The 24,000-nt window shown below is 43.0% G+C and overlaps 1 protein-coding gene across 3 annotated transcripts in view; it reads left to right on the top strand.

Annotated features, from left to right (window-relative positions):
* Positions 1 to 969: 969 nt before the first annotated feature.
* ptpro (protein tyrosine phosphatase receptor type O) overlaps positions 970 to 24,000 on the top strand; it is a 51,536-nt gene continuing 28,505 nt past the window's right edge. For 2 of the 3 annotated variants that reach the window (XM_079623899.1, XM_079623900.1), the window contains exons 1-10: positions 970 to 1,482; positions 14,484 to 14,760; positions 15,632 to 15,787; positions 15,873 to 16,025; positions 16,790 to 17,296; positions 17,418 to 17,579; positions 17,762 to 17,958; positions 18,768 to 18,888; positions 19,719 to 19,912; positions 22,845 to 22,956. In XM_079623899.1, coding sequence (XP_079480025.1) covers positions 1,417 to 1,482; positions 14,484 to 14,760; positions 15,632 to 15,787; positions 15,873 to 16,025; positions 16,790 to 17,296; positions 17,418 to 17,579; positions 17,762 to 17,958; positions 18,768 to 18,888; positions 19,719 to 19,912; positions 22,845 to 22,956 — 1,945 coding nt within the window. In that variant the 5' untranslated portion in view covers positions 970 to 1,416. The other variant, XM_079623901.1, reaches the window with a different exon arrangement.

Raw genomic sequence — 24,000 nt, forward strand, 5'->3', positions numbered from 1 at the left:
TGACAACCATGACCTGAGGACACCTGCGCAGTTTCAGCACAGTGCCACCTAGTGGTCAGGAGAAATGAAAAAAAGGCTATTTTTGCTTATAACTTCTGAACAGTTTGACCAAAAATCTTCAGATTTGGACAATATCTAATTTTCCCATGTCGGATAGATAGATGGATGGATGGATGGATGGATGGATGGATGGATGGATGGATGGATGGATGGATGGATGGATAGATAGATAGATAGATAGATAGATAGATGGATGGATGGATGACTGGATAGATAGATGGATGGATGGATGGATAGATAGATTTTAGGTTATGTTATAATGTTTTATTCTATTATTTTGATGTTTTTAATTATTATTCTATGTATTCCAAGCTTTGAAAATATTGTATTATGTACAGTCATCCCAATAAAGCAATTATGAATATGATAGATAGATAGACAGATAGATAGATAGACAGACAGATATATAGATAGATAGATAGATATATAGATAGACAGATATATAGATAGACAGATAGATAGATAGATAGATAGATAGATAGATAGATAGATAGATAGATAGATAGATAGATAGATATGGTATCAAATGTTCATGTTCTATTTTTTTGCAATGTTTGAAATATATATGATAGATGAAATTAAATCTGCAGACAAAAAATTATTTTCTATAGCCTAATTGTCATTATATATGTATAAATAGTGCAATATTTAATGCACAACACATAAACAGACCGCAGTCTATGATATTGAATTTGATAATTCAGTAAATGTTATTAATATATGAATATGAGGATGATGTAGAGCAGGGTTGTTCATGTGAGGAGGTTCAGTCTTCTTGTGTTCAGAGATTCAGGGCGGGGCGACAGATGCGCGCGTCTCAAACCTCGCGTCACTGCCTAGAACAGTGAGTGTGTGTGTGTCTAGAACAGTGTGTGTGTGTGTGTGTGTCTAGAACAGTGAACAGTGTGTGTGTGTGAGTCTACTAGATAGTGAACAGTGTGTGCGCGTCACCGGGGATCAGAACCGAAGCCTAGATAGTGAGCAGTGGAGGATTAGAGACGCGACCCGAGAGACACAAACCAGAGCATCAGAGCCTCCTCGCGTCCATCATTCCTCCGTCCCGCAGAACCGAACACACACACCGATACCGGGAACACCGAGCCGAACACACACACACACCGATACCGGGAACACCGAGCCGAACACACACACACACCGATACCGGGAATACCGAGCCGAACACACACACGCGCGCGCGCGGAACCGCACACCCGACCCCGGCAGATGGACGGAACGCACGCGCGCTGACGGAGATCCGCTCGTGGATGTTCGGCTCGGTTCGGAGGTTCGATCGCTCGCTATTGTTCGGATGTTCTACACTGAGAATCACAGAGTCCGACTGATTCCCGAGCGAACATGAATTATCCTGCGCTCCGGTGGTGTGTGTCGCCGTGCTTCATCTTCATCTTCATCATCGTCCAGGTGCGTGTCTGCTTTAACTATAGGTGTAAATGAGCGGTTATATGGAGCGTTCATTACACACACACACACGCGCGCGCGCGTCATTAAATCAGCTCGTGTGTGTGTGTGTGTGTGTGTCTGTCTGTGTGTCTGAACTGATGCGAGTTACACGATCAGAATCTGCTACAATATTCCTGCAGGCGAATCTGGGTCACACAGATGAACGTGTTGTGTGTGTGTGTGTGTGTGAAGCATCAGTCGGCTTTCACTCATGGTTCCTGCTGCACAGGAAATTAAAAATGTATTCTATAAAAATAACAATATAATATATAATGATTTTTATTATGCTTTTATTTTGATATTATTAATGGTGCTTGCCTATAGGCAAAGCAACATTAGTGTTCTCCTCCATACTTATTATTTTTTTTATTATTATTATTCTTCCGCCCAAAAGTTCGGCGCGAAACTCGCCCCGCACCGTTTGTCACAGACCCCTGGGTGAGGTGTCAAATCGACCGGCTCATTGAGGAGAGGTGTGCTATATCTTTTCTAAGCGATCGGGTGTACGATGTTCGCACAGCGGACGAAAAAGCGGCCAAAAAAGTCCCATTGACTTAACATTGCGGAATTTTCAGAAATTCAAATCCCAACTGTCATTTTTCACACACACAGACACAAAGGGCCTGACACCCCTGCATGTCTCCCCCTCTCTCTCCCTCAGAGGATTTATATTATCCAGCAGCCAATAAGTAATGGCCTAAAATCTTCATAGCCACACCATAGCAACCAGTTACAGCACCCTAGCAACCATAGGCTATAGGCACGAGGCCGCAGGCCTCGTGCACTCATTATAATGCACTCGTTTAATAGAGATTTTAAATACTCTATAAAAACTCACTCGTAGGCACGAGGCCGCAGGCCTCGTGCACTCATTATAATGCACTCGTTTAATAGAGATTTTAAATACTCTATAAAAACTCACCCCTAACCTTAGCCCTAACCCCATAGTAACCATCTGTGGTGCCCTAGCAACCACCCAGAACACCCTAGCAACCACCCAGAACACCCTAGAAACCACCCAGAACACCCTAGCAACTGCCTAGCAACCACCTAGCAACCACCCAGAATGGCCTAAAATCTTCATAGCCACACCATAGCAACCAGTTACAGCACCCTAGCAACCATAAGCTATAGGCACGAGGCCGCAGGCCTCGTGCACTCATTATAATGCACTCGTTAACTTAGCCCTAACCCCATAGTAACCATCTGTGAAAACTACCAACCACCTAGTAACACCATAGCAACCACCAAAAATACCTTAGCAACCGCCCTGAACACCCTAGCAACCGCCTAGAAATGCCCTAGCAATCACCCAAATACCCTAACAACAACCCAGAATACCTTAGCAATTGCCTAGAAACCACCCAGAACACCCTAGCAACACCATAGCAACCACCCAGAATACCTTAGAACTCCCTAGCAACCACCCAAAATACCTTAGAACTCCCTAGCAACACCATAGGAACCACCCAAAACACCTTAAACTCCCTAGCAACACCATAGCAACCACCCAAAACACATTAGAACTCCCTAGCAACACCATAGCAACCACCCAAAACACCTTAGAACACCCTAGCAAACACCCATAACACCCTAACAACCACCCAAAATACCTCAGAACTCCCTAGCAACACCATAGCAACCACTCAAAATACCTTAGAACTCCCTAGCAACACCCTAGCAACCACCCAAAATACCTTAGAACTCCCTAGCAACACCATAGCAACCACCCAAAACACCTTAGAACACCCTAGGAACCACACATAACACCCTAGCAACCACCCAACATACCTTAGAACTCCCTAGCAACACCTTAGCAAACACCCAAAATACCTAAGAACTCCCTAGCAACACCATATCAACCATCCATAACACCCTATATTTTATTTCAACCATCCATAACACCCTAGCAACCACCCAGAACACCATAGCAACCACCCAGAACACCCTAGCAACCGCCTAGCAACCACCCAGAACACCCTAGCAACCGCCTAGCAACACCCTAGCAACCACCCAGAACACCCTAGCAACCACCCAGAACACCCTAGCAACCACCTGAACAACATGAATAAGCCATATCTCAGCAGCAGAACATCGTACAGACATGGTTGTTTGCTCGTATGCAATCATGTACCACACTCTAGCAACCGGGTCGTGTTTTTTGCCACTGCAAGCACCATTCACATTTTCTTCTGGAAATGTACGTTCTAGTTATTATTATTATGCTAATATTATTATGTTATTTTTATTGGGATATTCATAATAATGCTATTTTTATTATTATGCTGTTTTTATTGGGTTGTTATTATTATACATTTTTTTTATTTGGATATTATAATTATTATTAAACAAGTGATATAGGCCTAGCTTTATATATGTTTTTAACAGGTTTAAAGCTTATTTAGAGTCAGCATTTTTCAGTCAAAGTCTGCAGGAATTTTCCAGTCGATTTTAAAGGTGTGTGTGTGTGTGTGTGTGTGTGTGTGTGTGTGTGTGTGTGTGTTGAGAACATGAACAGCTAAGGCCTGAGTTCAGTGGTGTGTGTGTGTGTGTGTGTGTGTGTGTGTGTGTGTGTGTATGTGTGTGAGAACATGAACAGCTCAGGCCTGAGTTCAGTGGTGTGTGTGTGTGTGTGTGTGTGTGTGTGTGTGTGCGCGTGTGTGTGTGTGTGTGTGTGTGTTGAGAACATAAACAGCTCAGGCCTGAGTTCAGTGGTGTGTGTGTGTGTGTGTGTGTGTGTGTGTGTGTGTGTGTGTGTGTGTGTGTGTGTGTGTGTGTGTGTGTGTGTGTGTGTGTGTGTGTGTGTTGAGAACATGAACAGCTAAGGCCTGAGTTCAGTGGTGTGTGTGTGTGTGTGTGTGTGTGTGTGTGTGTGTGTGTGTGTATGTGTGTGAGAACATAAACAGCTCAGGCCTGAGTTCAGTGGTGTGTGTGTGTGTGTGTGTGTGTGTGTGTGTGTGTGTGTGTGTGTGTGTGTGTGTGTGTGTTGAGAACATAAACAGCTCAGGCCTGAGTTCAGTGGTGTGTGTGTGTGTGTGTGTTGAGAACATGAACAGCTCAGGCCCGAGTTCAGTGGTGTGTGTGTGTGTGTGTGTGTGTGTGTGTGTGTGTGTGTGTGTGTGTGTGTGTTGAGAACATGAACAGCTCAGGCCTGAGTTCAGTGGTGTGTGTGTGTGTGTGTGTGTGTGTGTGTGTGAGTGTGAGAACATGAACAGCTCAGGCCTGAGTTCAGTGGTGTGTGTGTGTGTGTGTGTGTGTGTTGAGAACATGAACAGCTCAGGCCTGAGTTCAGTGGTGTGTGTGTGTGTGTGTGTGTGTGTTGAGAACATGAACAGCTCAGGCCTGAGTTCAGTGGTGTGTGTGTGTGTGTGTGTGTTGAGAACATAAACAGCTCAGGCCTGAGTTCAGTGGTGTGTGTGTGTGTGTGTGTGTGTGTGTGTGTGTGTGTGTGTGTGTTGAGAACATAAACAGCTCCGGCCTGAGATCAGTGGTGTGTGTGTGTGTGTGTGTGTGTGTTGAGAACATGAACAGCTCAGGCCCGAGTTCAGTGGTGTGTGTGTGTGTGTGTGTGTGTGTGTGTGTGTGTGTTGAGAACATGAACAGCTCAGGCCTGAGATCAGTGGTGTGTGTGTGTGTGTGTGAGTGGAGAACATGAACAGCTCAGGCCTGAGTTCAGTGGTGTGTGTGTGTGTGTGTGTGTCTGTGTGTGTGTGTGTGTGTGTGTGTGTGTGTGTGTGTGTGTGTGTGTGTGTGTGTGAGAACATGAACAGCTCAGGCCTGAGTTCAGTGGTGTGTGTGTGTGTGTGTGTGTGTGTGTGTGTGTGTGTGTTGAGAACATGAACAGCTCAGGCCCGAGTTCAGTGGTGTGTGTGTGTGTGTGTGTGTGTGTGTGTGTTGAGAACATGAACAGCTCAGGCCTGAGATCAGTGGTGTGTGTGTGTGTGTGTGTGTTGAGAACATGAACAGCTCAGGCCCGAGTTCAGTGGTGTGTGTGTGTGTGTGTGTGTGTGTGTGTGTGTGTGTGTGTGTGTGTGTGTGTTGAGAACATGAACAGCTCAGGCCTGAGATCAGTGGTGTGTGTGTGTGTGTGTGTGTGTGTGTGTGTGTGTGTGTTGAGAACATAAACAGCTCAGGCCTGAGATCAGTGGTGTGTGTGTGTGTGTGTGTGTTGAGAACATGAACAGCTCAGGCCCGAGTTCAGTGGTGTGTGTGTGTGTGTGTGTGTGTGTGTGTTGAGAACATGAACAGCTCAGGCCTGAGATCAGTGGTGTGTGTGTGTGTGTGTGTGTGTGTGTGTGTGTGTGTGTGTGTGTGTGTGTGAGAACATGAACAGCTCAGGCCTGAGTTCAGTGGTGTGTGTGTGTGTGTGTGTCTGTGTGTGTGTGTGTGTGTGTGTGTGTGTGTGTGTGTGAGAACATGAACAGCTCAGGCCTGAGATCAGTGGTGTGTGTGTGTGTGTGTGTGTGTTGAGAACATGAACAGCTCAGGCCTGAGATCAGTGGTGTGTGTGTGTGTGTGTGTGTGTGTGTGTGTGTGTTGAGAACATGAACAGCTCAGGCCTGAGATCAGTGGTGTGTGTGTGTGTGTGTGTGTGTGTGTGTGTGTGTGTGTGTGTGTGTGTGTGTGTGAGAACATGAACAGCTCAGGCCTGAGTTCAGTGGTGTGTGTGTGTGTGTGTCTGTGTGTGTGTGTGTGTGTGTGTGTGTGTGAGAACATGAACAGCTCAGGCCTGAGATCAGTGGTGTGTGTGTGTGTGTGGTGTGTGTGTGTGAGCTCCTCAGGTGATGAAGTTGTGATGTTAGGGTAATTCTGTGATCGCTGCTCGTGTGTGTTTTGTGATTATTCAATAGTCGTAATTCTAGCTGTCTAGATAAAACACTCTTAACGTGTCTTGAATCTGTTTAAGATGATGACACACACACACACACGTACACACACACCACACATACACACACCACGTACACACACACACACACACACACACACACACACACACACACACACACACACACACACACGTACACACACACCACACACACACACACACACACACACACACACACACACTTTATATCTGAAGCTTGAAGCTGCTAGTTATTTTAACCAGGCTCTGGATTATTGCGCTGAATGAGACTCGCTCTTCAGATGAAGATCATGGGATTAGTTAAACGTGTGTGTGTGTGTGTACGTGTGTGTGTGTGTGTCTGGATCTGAAACGCTCCTCTTTCATCCATCAATACATAATACATGACCCATCAGTGATTCGCTCATCCCATAACCGCTCCATCAGCAGAACGGCTTTACTGTGCGAGCGGGAATCGGGAAACACCAGTGAGAGTTTGGGAAGACGTGAGCGGGAAATCTTTATTAACCAGACCGTGTGTGTGTGTGTGTGTGTGTGTGTGAGAGAGAGAGAGGTAATCGCAGCTGCTAACACACACAAGCTCTCGTAGCTCCGCCCCCTGTGCCGGGAGCAGCGGCTCATTTGCATTTAAAGGGACAGACACAAAACTGTGTTTTTTTCACTCTCAAAAAGTGACTTTAACATGCGATATACAAATATCTGTGGGGTGTTTTTAGCTAAAACTTCACACACACACTCTCGCTCTCTTACACACACACACACACTCTGGGGACATCAGAGGCATGCTTTGAGTGTATATTAGTTCGGCTAGTTGTTCTTCTGTGGTGTTTGTAACCCGCAGGCAAACGCTCCTCGTGTCAGTGTTCTTCAGCTGATGGTGTGTGTTCATGATATTCAGATACAAGTACATGTTTTGCAATAAAACTAAATTTGAATGATATTATTATTATTATTATTATTATTTTTTTTTGCATTATTGGAATCAATAAGACTTGGAATCGATAAGCAGAATCGAAATAGGAATCTGAATTGTTAAACTTCAAGCGATACCCAGCCCTACTCGTCATAAATGTGTGTTCTGATTTCCAGTAGTAAAGCAGAGAGGCGCATGAGTTTGGAAAGCCGCTGAATGTGTGTGTCACTGATGCTCTTTGTCATCATTCATGAACACACAGCGGCCATTGAGCGCGTCGTTCGTGACGCTCGGTGTGTGTGTGTGGATGAAGACTGACACACACTCCGGCTTTCACTGCGGATCCGATGGGATTCTGTGCTTCATCGTGTCTGTCAAACTCCCGATACACAGAAGAGTTCCTGCTAGAGGAACTGTGTGTGTGTGTTCAGCTCGTTTACACCACAGAATCAAACATAGAAAAGATTATTGTGACTTTTATCTTGCAATTCGGACTTTATAACTCATATTTTTGTGTTTATATACTCTATAAATCTTAATTGTGTGTTTATATACTCTATAACTCATAATTGTGAGTGTATATACTCTATAAATCTTAATTGTGTGTTTATATACTCTATAACTCATATTTTTGTGTTTGTGTTTATATACTATAACTCGTAATTGTGTGTTCTTATTCTGTGTAACTAGTATTTTTGAATTTATATTCTCTCTATAACTCATATTTTCGAATTGACGTACTCTAACTCATAATTGTGACATATACTCTATAACTACTATTTTTGAGTTTATATTCTCTCTATAACTCGTAATTGTTTAAATATCAAATTGCGAATTTTGATCGATATAAATGTAAGTTATAAAGTCTGAATTCCGAGATTTAAACTCAATTCTGAAAAAAGTCACAATTCCGACTTCTTGTTTATTCCGTGGCGTAAACAATCTTCCACAGTATTGTGATGTACAGTGTGTGTGTGTGTGTGTGTGTGTGTCGTGAGTAAAGTGTTGGTCACATGACCCTCCTCCAGCACAAAGATTCTTGTATCTCGACTAGAGACGCTTGAAATCGATTAGGGATCGAGTCTCAGCGATCACATGTTCCACACACACACACACACACACACACACACACACTAATGTTCCTGAACACAGCAGAACTTCTGAAACCTGAAAACTCAAATCAAAACAAAGAAATTATTTTTTCGAGCTACTTTTAGGATCATTGTTTTTGTGTGTTTACATTATTTACATTATGAGGAAATAATACAAAAAATTATTTAAAAACATTTTGGTATTATTTATAAATACTATTTTATAAACTAAATATAATATACATTATTGTTCAAATGTTTGGAGTCAATACGATTTGAAAGAAATCAATACTTTTATTCATCAGGGACGCATTAAATTGATCTAAAGTGACAGTAAAGACATTTATAATGTTACAAAAGCTTCTATTTCATATAAATGTTGTTCTTTTTAACTTTCTATTCATCAAAGAATCCACAGTTTCCACACAATTTTTTAAACCCTGATAATAATAATAATCATAAATGTGTCTTGATCATCAGATCATCATATTACACTGATTTCTGGAGGATCATGTGACACTGAAGACTGGAGTAATGATGCTGAACATTCACAGGAATAAATTACACTTTACTGTATATTCACATATATTCAGATATTTGAAATTGGAATAATATTTCACAATATTACTGATCACAGTAATGAGATTTTAGGGAAAAATGTGAAAATGTCAAGTCATCTTCATTTATATATAGATATAGCGCTTTAACTATATAGATTGTTTCAAAGCAGCTTTGATGTGATGGGTCAAAACATCATGGTCCTAAAATGTAATATTTTATATAATCATTTTTTTTATAATATATTAAATTCTTATTTTATGTTGATCTGTAGACTGAGTTTGCTGTGGTTTTGGGGATTATGTTCCTGTTCAGAGACTCAATAGAGAGCAGAAACCCTGCTGAGTCAGAGCTGTCAATCACACACTCCTGTGGGGGGGCGGGGCTCTGATTGGCTGAGTCAGTGTGTGTGGGCGTGTCTCTGGACCTCCTGTGGATCCCGTGGGAGGTGTGTGTGTGTGTGTGTGTGGAGCGTGACGGGCCGCCAGCGTGGGCTCTTTGTTGTGTTTCCTGGACGAGCGACGGACCGTCCTCACTCACTGCACTCAACATGACCGTGTGTGTGTGTGTGTGTGTGTGTGTGTGTGTGTGTTTACTTTAATTAAACGCCAGAGGAACATGTAATTAAAGCACCTGAGAACTAGGCTGTTCGGCCGCAGAATGAGCTCATGCCAGAAGCTGTGTGTGCGAGAGTGTGTGTGTGAGAGTGTGTGTTTGAGTGTGAGAGAGAGTGTGAGTGTGTGTGCGCGAGTGACCAAAAAAGTTTCTTCTACATTCTTAAAAAAAGGTTCCAAAACAAAAGGGTGTTTTTGCAGCGTCCATTTTCAGTGATGAGTTTATAAAAGTGAATACAATTTAATAACATTTCTTTCACTGTAAAGGTTTTGTGCATCGGAACGGTTCTGTGATGTTAAAGGGTCTTCATGATGTGTGTGTGTGTGTGTGTGTGTGTGTGTGTGTGTGTGTGTGTGTGTGAGAGAGTGCAGAAGTGTGTGTGTGTGTTGAGAGTGCAGATGTGTGTGTGTGTTGTGAACTGTTATTCTTGAGATCTGAGTCTCCAAACACAAAAGCGCACACACACGCACACACACACACACACACACACACACACACACACACACACTGGGTTATTTTAAAACACAGATTATTTTGAGTGACTCGACGTTCTGAAGATTAAAACTCAGTAACCCAGATCTTCATCATCCTCCTCTTCCTCCGGCGGATCGTTCTCTCGTTACTGATGTCTCTGAGCGGCTCCGTTTGCATGATAATGTCAGCAGCTGTGTGTGTGTGTGTGTGTGTGTGTGTGTGTGTGTGTGTGAGATGGCCTCCGTCATTCAGTGCGTGACCTTCCATTCATCTGTGAACTATAGACTCAACTGTGTGTGTGTGTGTGAGAGAGAGAGTGTTATAAACACTCACACACACACACACACACACACACACACACACATACACTCAGACTTACACAGACTCACACACACACACATACTCACATACTCACATACTCTCTCTCTCTCTCTCTCTCTCTCTCTCTCTCTCTCTCAATATATATATATATAAGAGAGAGTGTGTGTGTGTGTGTGTCTCTGTGTCTGTGAGTGAGTGTTATAAGCGCACACACACACCCCTGAATTAAACAGACCAATCAGAGCGCAGTATGCATATCACTGTCGGCTACATGTGAAATGCTGAGCGCTCCATCAGTGCGAGAGAATAACAAGTTCACATTTAAAAGTATCAACAGTGTTTATAAATCAAATGTGCGTTTTTAAAGCCGTTTCCTCTTAAAGCTGCAGAACTGGCGGCGCAGACTTCGGTTTGCAGAAAACACATTATTGTTTGACTCTTGGCTTCCACTGATGATGAATGTTCAGCATTACACATGTGACACAGTGATGCGCATATTTGCATACTGCGCTCTGATTGGTCCTTCCAAGTCTAAACCCTAAACACACATTCACACTGTAACGTTACAATCTGTGCGGTAGAAATATAGAAAACGTGACTCATATTTAATAAATCTCAATGGCAGATGTAATCTGAGACCAGTAACACGTTCTCATTGATGACTTTGCAGGATGTTCAAATTCATTTGTTAGATCTAATGAAATGCACATCAAATTTACATATTCAAATACAAGATGACGAGCGCAGAAACATCGTGAGCTCATGAATATTCAAAAGCTCTTGGGATTCGGACATTAATATTCGCTGTTCTTCTGGACTGTACAACTGACCGTCTGGATCTTGTGAACGCATTACAAACGTCTCAGCGTTTAACTCCGGTTAATGATATACTGCAGTGTGTGTTCTGATTGGTTCATCGATGCACACGAGGGCGGAGCAACCTGTGATGATGTCACTCTCTCAACGACTCTATAGACGTAATGATTTTAATATTGTAAAAACTATAAATTCTATATATACTCGCAAACACACACACACACACACACTCACTCGCACACTCACTCACTCACACACTCACACACTCACTCGCACACACACTCACTCACTCGCACACACACTCACTCGTATGCACACACACACGCACACACACTCATTCACACACTCACTCACTCACTCGCACACACACTCACTCGCACACACACTCACTCACACACTCACTCGCACACACACTCATTCGCACACACACTCACTCACACACTCACTCACACACTCACTCACTCGCACACACACTCACTCACACACTCACACACACTCACTCACTCACACTCACTCGCACACTCACACACAAACACACACACACTCACTCACTCACACACACACTCACTCACTCGCACACACACTCACTAACTCGCACACACACTCACTCACTCGCACACACACTCACTCACTCACTCGCACACACACTCACTCACTCACTCACTCGCACACACACTCACTCACTCACTCACTCGCACACACACTCACTCACTCGCACACACACTCACTCACTCACTTGCACACACACTCACTCACTCGCACACACACTCACTCACACACACACACACTCACTCACTCACTCACACTCACTCGCACACTCACACACAAACACACACACACACTCACTCGCACACACACACTCACTCACTCGCACACACACTCACTCACTCGCACACACACTCACTCGCACACACACACACTCACTCACTCACACTCACTCGCACACTCACACACAAACACACACACTCACTCACTCACTCGCACACACACTCACTCACACACACACTCACTCACTCACACTCACTCGCACACTCACACACAAACACACACGCACACTCACACACAAACACACACACTCACTCGCACACACACTCACTCACTCGCACACACACTCACTCACTCGCACACACACTCACTCACTCGCACACACACACACTCACTCGCACACACACTCACTCGCACACTCACTCACTCGCACACACACTCACTCACTCGCACACACACTCACTCACTCGCACACACACTCACTCGCACACACACTCACTCGTATACACACACACTCATTCGCTCACTCACACACACACTCACACACTCACTCGCACACACACTCACTCACTCACTCCCACACACACTCACTCACTCTCACACACACTCACTCACTCGCACACACACTCACTCACACACTCACTCACACACACACACACTCACTCACTCACACTCACTCGCACACTCACACACAAACACACACACACACTCACTCGCACACACACTCACTCGCACACTCACTCACTCACTCGCACACACACTCACTCACTCGCACACACACTCACTCGCACACTCACTCACTCGCACACACACTCACTCACTCGCACACACACTCACTCGCACACACACTCACTCGCACACACACTCACTCGCACACGCACTCACTCGTATACACACACACTCACTCGCACACACACTCACTCGTATACACACACACTCATTCGCTCACTCACACACACACTCACTCACTCGCACACACACTCACTCGCACACACACTCACTCGCACACTCACTCACTCGCACACACACTCACTCGCACACACACTCACTCGCACACACACTCACTCGTATACACACACACTCATTCGCTCACTCACACACTCACTCGCACACACACTCACTCACTCACTCCCACACTCACTCACTCGCACACACACTCACTCACTCGCACACACACTCACTCGCACACACACTCACTCGCACACACACTCACTCGTATACACACACACACACTCATTCGCTCACTCGCACACACACTCACTCGCACACACACTCACTCGCACACTCACTCACTCGCACACACACTCACTCGCACACACACTCACTCGCACACACACTCACTCGTATACACACACACTCATTCGCTCACTCACACACTCACACACTCACTCGCACACACACTCACTCACTCGCACACACACTCACTCACTCACTCCCACACACACTCACTCACTCGCACACACACTCACTCGCACACACACTCACTCGCACACACACTCACTTGTATACACACACACTCATTCGCTCACTCACACACACACACTCACTCGCACACACTCACTCACTCACTCACTCCCACACACACTCACTCACTCACTCTCACTCACTCACACACACACTCACTCACTCACTCGCACGCACACAAACACACATCATCAGGTTATCGATGACGTCGTCGGGTTATTGATGAAATCATCGGGTTATTGATGACGTCATCGTGTTACTGATGACATCGTCGGGTTATTGATGACATCATCGGGTTATTGATGACATCATCGGGTTATTGATGACGTCATCGTGTTATTGATGACGTCGTCGGGTTATTGATGACATCATCGGGTTATCGATGACGTCGTCGGGTTATCGATGACATCATCGGGTTATTGATGACATCGTCGGGTTATTGATGACGTCATCGTGTTACTGATGACATCGTCGGGTTATTGATGACATCATCGGGTTATTGATGACATCATCGGGTTATTGATGACGTCATCGTGTTATTGATGACGTCGTCGGGTTATTGATGACATCATCGGGTTATTGATGACGTCGTCGGGTTATTGATGACATCATCGGGTTATTGATGACATCGTCGGGTTATTGATGACATCGTCGGGTTATTGATGACGTCATCGTGTTATTGATGACATCATCGGGTTATTGATGACATCATCGGGTTATTGATGACATCGTCGGGTTATTGATGACGTCGTCGTGTTACTGATGATGTCATCGTCGGGTTACTGATGACATCGTCGGGTTACTGATGACATCGTCGGGTTACTGATGACGTCGTCGGGTTACTGATGACGTCGTCGGGTTATTGATGACGTCGTCGGGTTACTGATGACGTCGTCGGGTTACTGATGACGTCGTCGGGTTACTGATGACGTCGTCGGGTTATTGATGACGTCGTCGGGTTATTGATGACGTCGTCGGGTTATTGATGACGTCGTCGGGTTACTGATGACGTCGTCGGGCTGATGTGGTGTGCATTGATGGTGATATCGGTGACTGATCCGCTTCTTCTTCTCCTCCTCAGAGCGCGGCTGCGTTCCGGGTGACGTTACTGGACGACGAGCGCATGCTGATGTCGCTGGACTCTGATGACGTGAGGCCTGACGTGTCGGTGTACGCGGTGCGAGTGTCCGGAGAGCCACACACACACACACTGATGTTCCCGCGGCCCGCCGACGCTCAGACGCTCCCGCCGCCGCTTGAGTTCAACGCCTCGTATCACGGCCTGTGTTACTCCATCAGTCTGATGATCGGGAACCACAGCGCGTCCAGAGCCGCCACAACCGTCGCTGTGATGACCAGTGAGACAGCTGTCAATCATACATCCAGAGAAATCCATTCATATATAACATAATCCTAGAGAAAGAAATCAAATAAAAAAATATTTATATAGAAATTAGTAAATAAATAACCATGTTATTTATTATTTAATTAAAATAGGCAGTAATAATTAACAAATAAAAATAAAATATTTGTAAATAATAATAATAATTCAAATAACAATAATAATGAATAAATAATAAAACATTAAATTATTGAATTAAATCGAATAATTTAATATAAATTAAATGTATAATTATAAATAAATGAAAACCTATGAATTAAATAATAAATTAATAAATAAAAATAGTAGTTAAAATACACAATATCAATTAAATAAACATAAAACATTTATAAGTAAATCAGTTAATAAATAACCATACTAATAATAATTATTAATTAATTAATTAAAATAGCCATTAATAATTAACAAAAAATTTAACATTTATAAATAAATTCGTACATAACCTCATAATCAAAAAAGCTAATAATAATGAATAAAAAATTTAACATTTATAAATAAAATAAATAAATGAGTACAAATAATGAATAAAAGTTCATGGTAAAATATATAAATAAAATGGTAATATTGATATATAATTGAAAATATAAAGGAATAACTAAATAAATAATGAAAATATGGTTATTTATTAAATATTAAATAAATTAAATCAACAAAACAGTTATTAGTTAATTATAAATATAAATATATATATATATATATATATATATTTTATAATGAATTAATTTACTGTTTTGTTTATTCACATATTATATATATATATATATTACATTTTAAATATGCAGTAATTAATAGTAATTGTTATATTGTGTGTGTGTGTGTGTGTTCAGGGCCTCTTCCTCTAGACAGTGTTGAGGTGTCTGATTACGGGCCGTCTCCAGAGAGCGCTGTGGTGTTCGAGATGCGTTCCCCGGACCGGAGTGTGTTCAGCCGAGTGAACATCAGCTTCAGCGAGGGCCGCCAGCAGCGCTACATGCTCTATAAAGGTGCGCGTCCTCGCGTCTTCAGCAGCGCTGGCGGATCGATCCGCAACCCTACTCTTCATCTCTCTCTCTCTCTCTCTCTCTGCAGAGTTCCAGCAGGGCAGGACGGTGTTCAGGCACTGGCTGTCGGGTGTGTGTTACAGCAACATCTCCTTCCAGCTGATCTCTGAGGCCACGGTCAACAAGAGGCCGATGGTCAGCCGGAGCCCGGTCCTGCTCGAGCCCCGCCAGCACCGCACCGGTACCTCATCATCATCATCATCATCATCACATGACCTTTAGTCAGTCACTGAACGAGGTCACGAGCTGTTAATTATTGATGGAAACTCTCCGGATTCACAGCAAGACGCTAATTATCCAAACCCGCGAGAGACTAATAATCGAGGACCAATGTTTTATTTTAACTCATTATTTCCTACAAACTCACATTACTGTCATTTTAAAGACAAACTAGACTCAGAAATATAATGATTTTATTCACAATAATATTTTATAGCAAATATATTAATAAATACATTATTTAAATAAATTACTATATGACAGTAACTGTTGAAAAACTCAAACTAAAATGTGCTCAATTGTCATTCAAAATAATATCATTAAATGAACATGAATAATTTAATTTGATTATTATTTATTTAAATTAATATTTTATTGAATCTTTTTTATTTTATTATCTTTTAGATTTTGTATACTACGTTTGGTTTAATCTGAGAATATTAAAAACTAAAATTATACATTGAATAAATAAATATTGAAATCACTTTAGTACAAAATATTGTCATATTCAAAATATGTATTTGAAATATATATAAAAAAGATTTAAATAATTAAATAATTACACCTTTTTTTTCCTTTTTTTTTTAAATTATTCAGTGCTTAAGAATACATTGAAAATATGTATTTGAAATATAATTGAACCGTTTTTCCTCAATAATTACTCATAATTTAATTTGATCGTTTTTGTTTGAGTAATCAATGATAAATTATGTGTTCTGTCTGCAGTCCCAAACCCTCCTCTCAACGTGTCCCTCAAAATCCTCCAGCTCAGCGGATCTGACCCGCACGCGGCCATTCTGAAGGCGTCCCACAATGCATCATTCCTCCGCAGGACACGTGACGTCCCTTCAACCGAAGAACAGGAAGGGGCGGATCCTGATGAGGTGGGCGTCACCCAAACGCCCCTGAACGAGTCCGTAACCGACGGCAACAGCAGCACAACCGAACCCACACATGACAACGGCACTGAGCCTATGTGGGCGGAGCCTATGGGAAGCCCCGCCCCTACCGGGGAGGAGGAGGAGTTTGTCAACGCAGTGCTTCCAGAATACGAGGACTCGAACGAGCCGGGTTCAGCCATGGATGTGAACTTTGACCCCAGAGTGAGGCTGGATGTGACCTTTGACCCCAGAGTGAGGCCCAATCCGCTGTCGGTCCTGCTGGAGCTGCGCTGGTCTCCGCCGGCGACACACACCTCGTTCGACGGGTTTAACATCTACATCTACCGCGACGGTGAGAAGAATCTCTCGTGAATGAAAAATTAAACCGCTTCACTTTTACACTGTTAATAGAAGTATTTCAAGCAGCAAATGCCCTCAGTCATTAGTGGAAACACGTGTGTGTGTGTGATCAGGGAACTCCACGGAGACGGCCACGGTTGATGAACACACACACGAGTTCTTCAGCGAACTGTCGGAACCAGGAACGTATCGGGTTCGGGTCGCAACACTCAGCTCGAGCGGAGACTGTGAGGCCCGAGAGAGTTCTGCCGACACCGGGGTCACCTTCTACCTCAGTATGACCCCCGACACACACACACACACACACACACACACACACACGCACACACACACACGCACACGCACACACACACACACACACGCCATACAGCCTACAGAGGGTGCAGAGGTGACTTTTGTGTGTGTGTGTGTGTGTGTGTGTGTGTGCGCGCGCGCGTGTGTGTGTGTGTGTGTGCAGGCCCGCGGGGCGAGTGGATGGAGCAGCCTCAGGAGTGTCCTCAGGCGGTCAGTGTGAAGATGTTGGACTCGAGCACGGCTAGCGTCTCCTGGGCTCCGGCGACTCGCAGGTATAACGGGAGCCTGATCTCAGTGCTGTCGCTCACCTGTCTGAGGCCCAGCGTCAGCCAGCGCATGGAGAACACCTACTGCTCACAGGTGCTGCCCGCAGTACATACTCAAGTGTAGTGAGCATGCTGTACATACTGTGCTCCTTTATTTAAGTATAGAGTGTGCTCGTTTAAGCATATAGTGTGCTCTTTTAAGTATATAGTGTGCTCATTTAAGTATATAGTGTGCTCGTTTATTTAAGTATATATTGTGCTCATTTAAGTATATAGTGTGCTCGTTTATTTAAGTATATAGTGTGCTTGTTTAAGTATATAGTGTGCTCGTTTATTTAAGTATAATGTGCTTGTTTAAGTATATAGTGTGCATACTGTACATACTGTGCTCGTTTATTTAAGTATATAGTGTGCATACTGTACATACTGTGCTCGTTTATTTAAGTATATAGTGTGCTCATTGAAGTATATAGTGTGCATGCTGTACATAGTGTCTTCATTGAAGTATATAGTGTGCATGCTGTACATAGTGTGCTCATTTAAGTATATAGTGTGCATGCTGTACATAGTGTGCGCATTTTTGCAGTATATAGTGTCCATGCTGTACTCGTTTAAGTATATAGTGTGCATGCTGTACATAAGGTTCTCATTTTCATAGTGTGTTTATTTTTTTGCAGTGTATAGTGTGCATGCTGTACATGCTCGATTTTTAACCAGATACATCAATCAATGCAAATGTTATCAACATCAACCAAAGCTGCATCTGTTTATTTTTATTTATTATTTATTTACATTTACACGACAAATGCATATCTTGAATTGGGACTGCATGATTTGGGGGGGGGGGGAATCTAATTGCCTGAGCAGAAGTAAACATGTGACCTGTTCTCCTGTCTCTCATAGGAGAATCTCACCAGTGACATCATCAGCAGCCTGACTCCAGGCGCCCAGTACAGAGTGATGGTTTATCACACTAACGGCCCGCTCGTTAGTCCCGCCTCTGAACCCGTCATCATTGATATAGGTTAGTAACTTTTCTGCTTGGTTTAGAAGCATACTAATGTTTCTACTCTATATAGTGTGCATGCTGTACATAGTGTGCTCATTTTTAATAGTGTGCTTATTTAAGTATATAGTGTGCATGCTGTACATAGTGTGCTCATTTTTAATAGTGTGCTTAAGTATATAATGTACATGCTGTATCTAGTGTGCAAATTTTTTCATAGTGTGCTTATTTTTGCAGTATATAGTGTGCATGTTGTACATAGTGTGCTCATTTTTTGCAGTCAATAATGTGCATACTTTACATAGTGTGCTCATTTTTTGCAATTTATAGTGTGCATGGTTTACATAGTGTGCTCATTTTTTGCAGTATTTAGTATGCATACTTTACATAGTGTGCTCATTTTTTGCAGTATTTAGTATGCATACTTTACATAGTGTGCTCATTTTTTGCAGTATTTAGTATGCATACTTTACATAGTGTGCTCATTTTTTGCAGTATTTAGTATGCATACTTTACATAGTGTGCTCATTTTTTGCAGTATTTAGTATGCATACTTTACATAGTGTGCTCATTTTTTGCAGTATTTAGTATGCATACTTTACATAGTGTGCTCATTTTTTGCAGTATTTAGTATGCATACTTTACATAGTGTGCTCATTTTTTCAGTGTGCTAATTTTTTGCAGTATATATAGTATCCATGCAGTGCTCATTTTTCAGAAAAACACTGGAATAATAGTTTAACACAGATTGGCCCATCAGATTGAGTTTCACTGTCATGTAAGATCAGGAAGCTCCGCCTCCTGTGACTCATCTGTGCTCTGTGATTGGCTAATCCTCCCTCTGTCAGAGCCGACGGGTGTTCGTGATCTGGTGGTTTATCCTCTCAGTCCCAGCGCCGTGATCCTCAGCTGGCAGCGCCCGTATAACGTGGCCTTCCGGAAGTACGTACTTCAGACGTTCTTCTTCAACTCGGCCACGCAGACGTCCCAGTGGACGACCTACTACGAGATCGCCGCCACCGCCTCCGTCATCGCCTCTGTGGTAAACACCGAAACACCACACTTTTCATTTACATGATTTATTTTGAGATCGTATGAGTTTGTTCTGCATGTACGCTAGCGCTGTCAAAATGTCTGAAAAGCTCAATTCAAATTTCTTTCTTAAAGGTGCAGTGTGTAATATTTAGGAGGATCTGTTGACAGAAATTCAATATCATAAACATAACTATGTGTTCAGTGGTGTATAAAGACCTCACATAATGAACCGTTATGTTTTTATTACCTTAAAATGAGCTATGTTGTTCTTCATGATAAGAAGCACTGAAGTCAGCGAATAAAACACTGACACAATGATGAACGAGTAACAATAATATTCACAATAACATCGTTTTACTGAATAATCAAGGAAACATAATTTCTTAATTTATCTTTGTAAATTTAACTGGCTACTCTCTGCTGTCTGAGACGACGACATCACTTCCTGTCGGCCACCGTAACTTCTGTTGGGTGCAGTTCACAACCACACCACTAGATGCTGCTAAAAACTACACACTGCACCTTTAAATATTAGCAAAATTCGAATTATATTCTAATTCCAAAGGCAATACTTAATATTAGAGGAAAAAAGTACTTTATTGTCTCCTATGCCCACAAGAGGGCGCAAGCGAGTGCAATATAAACCAAATCAAGCATTGTATCTTTTATTGAAATTAAATGACATTCACTTTTTAAAGTGCATTAACTTTTGAAACAATTGTTCTAACAAAAACACACCGTGTCAGTGACGTCATCATCGTGTCTCGCGCATCTTGACACACCAAAAATTTTAATGGATTCGAATGTGCAGTTTTTTTTATTTTTTTCGCTGAATATTCTCATTTTTGTTTGACAGCCCTAATGTACACACAGTTTTAGTTTTATATGTGCGGGTCTTAAAAACGTCTTTAATATGTGTGTTTTAAAGCCTGCAGACATGATCGCTCTGCCTTTATTTAGGGTTGTGAGTCAATAATGACAGAAGTCTCGTTCCTGTAATCAGGCAATTAACCAGTAGAGATGGGTAATTATGATGCATTCTGAGTCACGGCTGAGATGTGAGAAATTATTATAATCATATTTAATGACACGCCACAGCGTCTCGCGTTCATAGCACGACTGAGGATGAAAACACGGTTCCAACGAGGTCAGAGTCTCTAATTAAATCAGCGTGAGATCCTGCAAAGGTCAGACGCTGGGACATCAGACTAATGGGCCGTTGATGATCCGGTGGAGAGACAGACTCACAGGAGACTCCAAATTATTCCAGCAACAACACCACACACGGCCACATCAATCACAAATCACAGCCAATCAGAAGAACCTGTGGGCGGAGTCTCTCTGCAAGCGCACTACACTCGCAACCTAATCAATCTCAAATCACAGCCAATCAGAAGAACCTGTGGGTGGAGTCTCTCTGCAAGCGCACTGCACTCGCAACCTAATCAATCTCAGCCAATCAGAAGAGCCTGTGGGCGGAGTCTCTCTGCAAGCGCACTGCACTCGCAACCTAATCAATCTCAAATCACAGCCAATCAGAAGAACCTGTGGGTGGAGTCTCTCTGCAAGCGCACTGCACTCGCAACCTAATCAATCTCAAATCACAGCCAATCAGAAGAGAGTGTGGGCGGAGTCTCTCTGCAAACGCACTGCACTCGCAACCCAATCAATCTCAAATCACAGCCAATCAGAAGAGAGTGTGGGCGGAGTCTCTCTGCAAACACACTACACTCGCAACCTAATCAATCTCAAATCACAGCCAATCAGAAGAACCTGTGGGTGGAGTCTCTATGCAAGCGCACTGCACTCGCAACCTAATCAATCTCAAATCACAGCCAATCAGAAGAGACTGTGGGCGGAGTCTCTCTGCAAGCGCACTGCACTCGCAGCCTAATCAATCTCAAATCACAGCCAATCAGAAGAGAGTGTGGGCGGAGTCTCTCTGCAAGCGCACTGCACTCGCAGCCTAATCAATCTCAAATCACAGCCAATCAGAAGTGTGTGGGTGGAGTCTCTGCAAGCGCACTGCACTCGCAACCTAATCAATCTCAGCCAATCAGAAGAGCCTGTGGGCGGAGTCTCTCTGCAAGCGCACTGCACTCGCAACCTAATCAATCACAAATCACAGCCAATCAGAAGAGAGTGTGGGCGGAGTCTCTCTGCAAGCGCACTGCACTCGCAACCTAATCAATCACAAATCACAGCCAATCAGAAGAGTGTGTGGGCGGAGTCTCTGCAAGCGCACTGCACTCGCAACCTAATCATTCATTTTAAATTTAAAGTTTTAGTAATTTGGTTGTGCGTTTTTGTCTTTTGTTTTTCATTTTTTATATATATATATATATATATATATATATATATATATATATAGTTTTTATTAAGTTTTAGTTAATTTAGTTGTAGTTATTTAAGTTATTTCAACTTAAAGCAATGAAAATAATAAATGTTGTCCTGGCAACTAGCTGAAATAAATTAAGTTTACATTTGTATCTATATATATACACTTTTTTTTTTTTTTACAGTTAATGTTTATTTTATTTCGATTAATTGCATTTTTTATGGTTTTAGCTTCAGTTTTAGGTACCAATAACAACCCTTGAACCCTGGTCATAGAATACACTTATTTTGTTCTTGTTCCCTTTAATTTATTTTCAGTATCTGAGGTGAATTGTCCATTGTCACCAATGGTGGAGTTGAATGTCCAGCTCCTCCTCTCTGGACATAGTGGGTGGAGCTTGAAGGTCCAGCCCCACCTCTCTGGACATAGTGGGTGGAGCCTGAATGTCCTATCCCTACCCTATCCCTACACCTAACTAGGTCAAGCTCCACCCATTAGGTCCGGGGAGGAGGAGCGCACGTCTGCAGTGAGCACCGCTTGCTTTTATCGAGTGTCATCATCATTTTCCCGTTCCCTGAGTCGCTTCTCTCGTGTCCCACAGAGAGTGACGGATCTGCTGCCGGCCTGGTATTACACCTTCCGTGTGACGATGGTGACGTGGGGCGATCCGCCTCTGAGCTGCTGCGACGGCTCCACCGCGAGCTTCGTTACAGGTGCGCGGCCACATCACACCAGTCAATTCATGATTATTTCTACAGCGCTTTTCACAATACACATCATTTCAAAGCAGCTTTACAGAGAGTCCACATTACAGTTTACAGTTTCTGTTATCAGAGGAAACTAAGTTATGCATTTTAGAGTTTTGATTGGCCGTTGTGTTCATGCCCTCATCAGATATGTCTGTGATTGGCTACAACGATCCGCGCTTCAAAAACATGTTCTAAATATACATCAGTGAGGCTCTCCAGTGAGCGCTTGCACACACACACACACACACACACACATACACATACATACACACACGCGAGCGTTTGAAAGCAGGACTGGTCCGCTGATAGATGTCTACTTGTGCTTTCAAACACTTTTCAAACATATATATATATATATATCCGCTCTGGAGAAAACAATGATGTCATCGTCCAGCTCAGTTCTCATATAATGCTGTCAATGCAGGAGATCAATAATATTAAATTTAATGTCCCAATGGCAACAAAGGAGAAAAAGGCGACTGGCAAGAGAGAACACTTTCAAACGCTCCCGTTCGCTGATCATTGTAGCCAATCACAGACCAGATGAGCTCGTGAACACGATGGCCAATCAGAGGTGCTTATGATTCCGCTCAAAGCCTCACATTTTTAATGTATATACTTCACCTGGTAGCGAAGTCGTTACTTTAGACAACACGAGATCACCTGTCAGTAGAAGCTTGAAAAGTTCTCCACACTAAAAACATTCTTTAAAATTCGATTCTGCTTTTCGAGCATAAAAAATCTCCAGTTCTTCTCTATCAGTGTCAGTGTTTCTGAACTCCTGAAACGCCTCCTCTGTAGTCTTCAATATTCCTCATTATAATAATTAATGCGCAGAATAAAGGGGCGGGGCCTGGTTGAGTTAGTTAGTAGTGTGTTAAAGCAAAGAGTATAGAAGTAACAAGAGGCGAAACTCAATAGAACGTTCCATTGCAACAAACGCACCCGTGCGCAGAGCTGCAGCTCCGCCATCTTGGACTGAACGCGTCATAGAATTGAACGATACCG

This window comes from Phoxinus phoxinus (assembly GCF_949152265.1).
Source record: "Phoxinus phoxinus genome assembly, chromosome: 9".
NCBI lineage: Eukaryota > Metazoa > Chordata > Actinopteri > Cypriniformes > Leuciscidae > Phoxinus > Phoxinus phoxinus.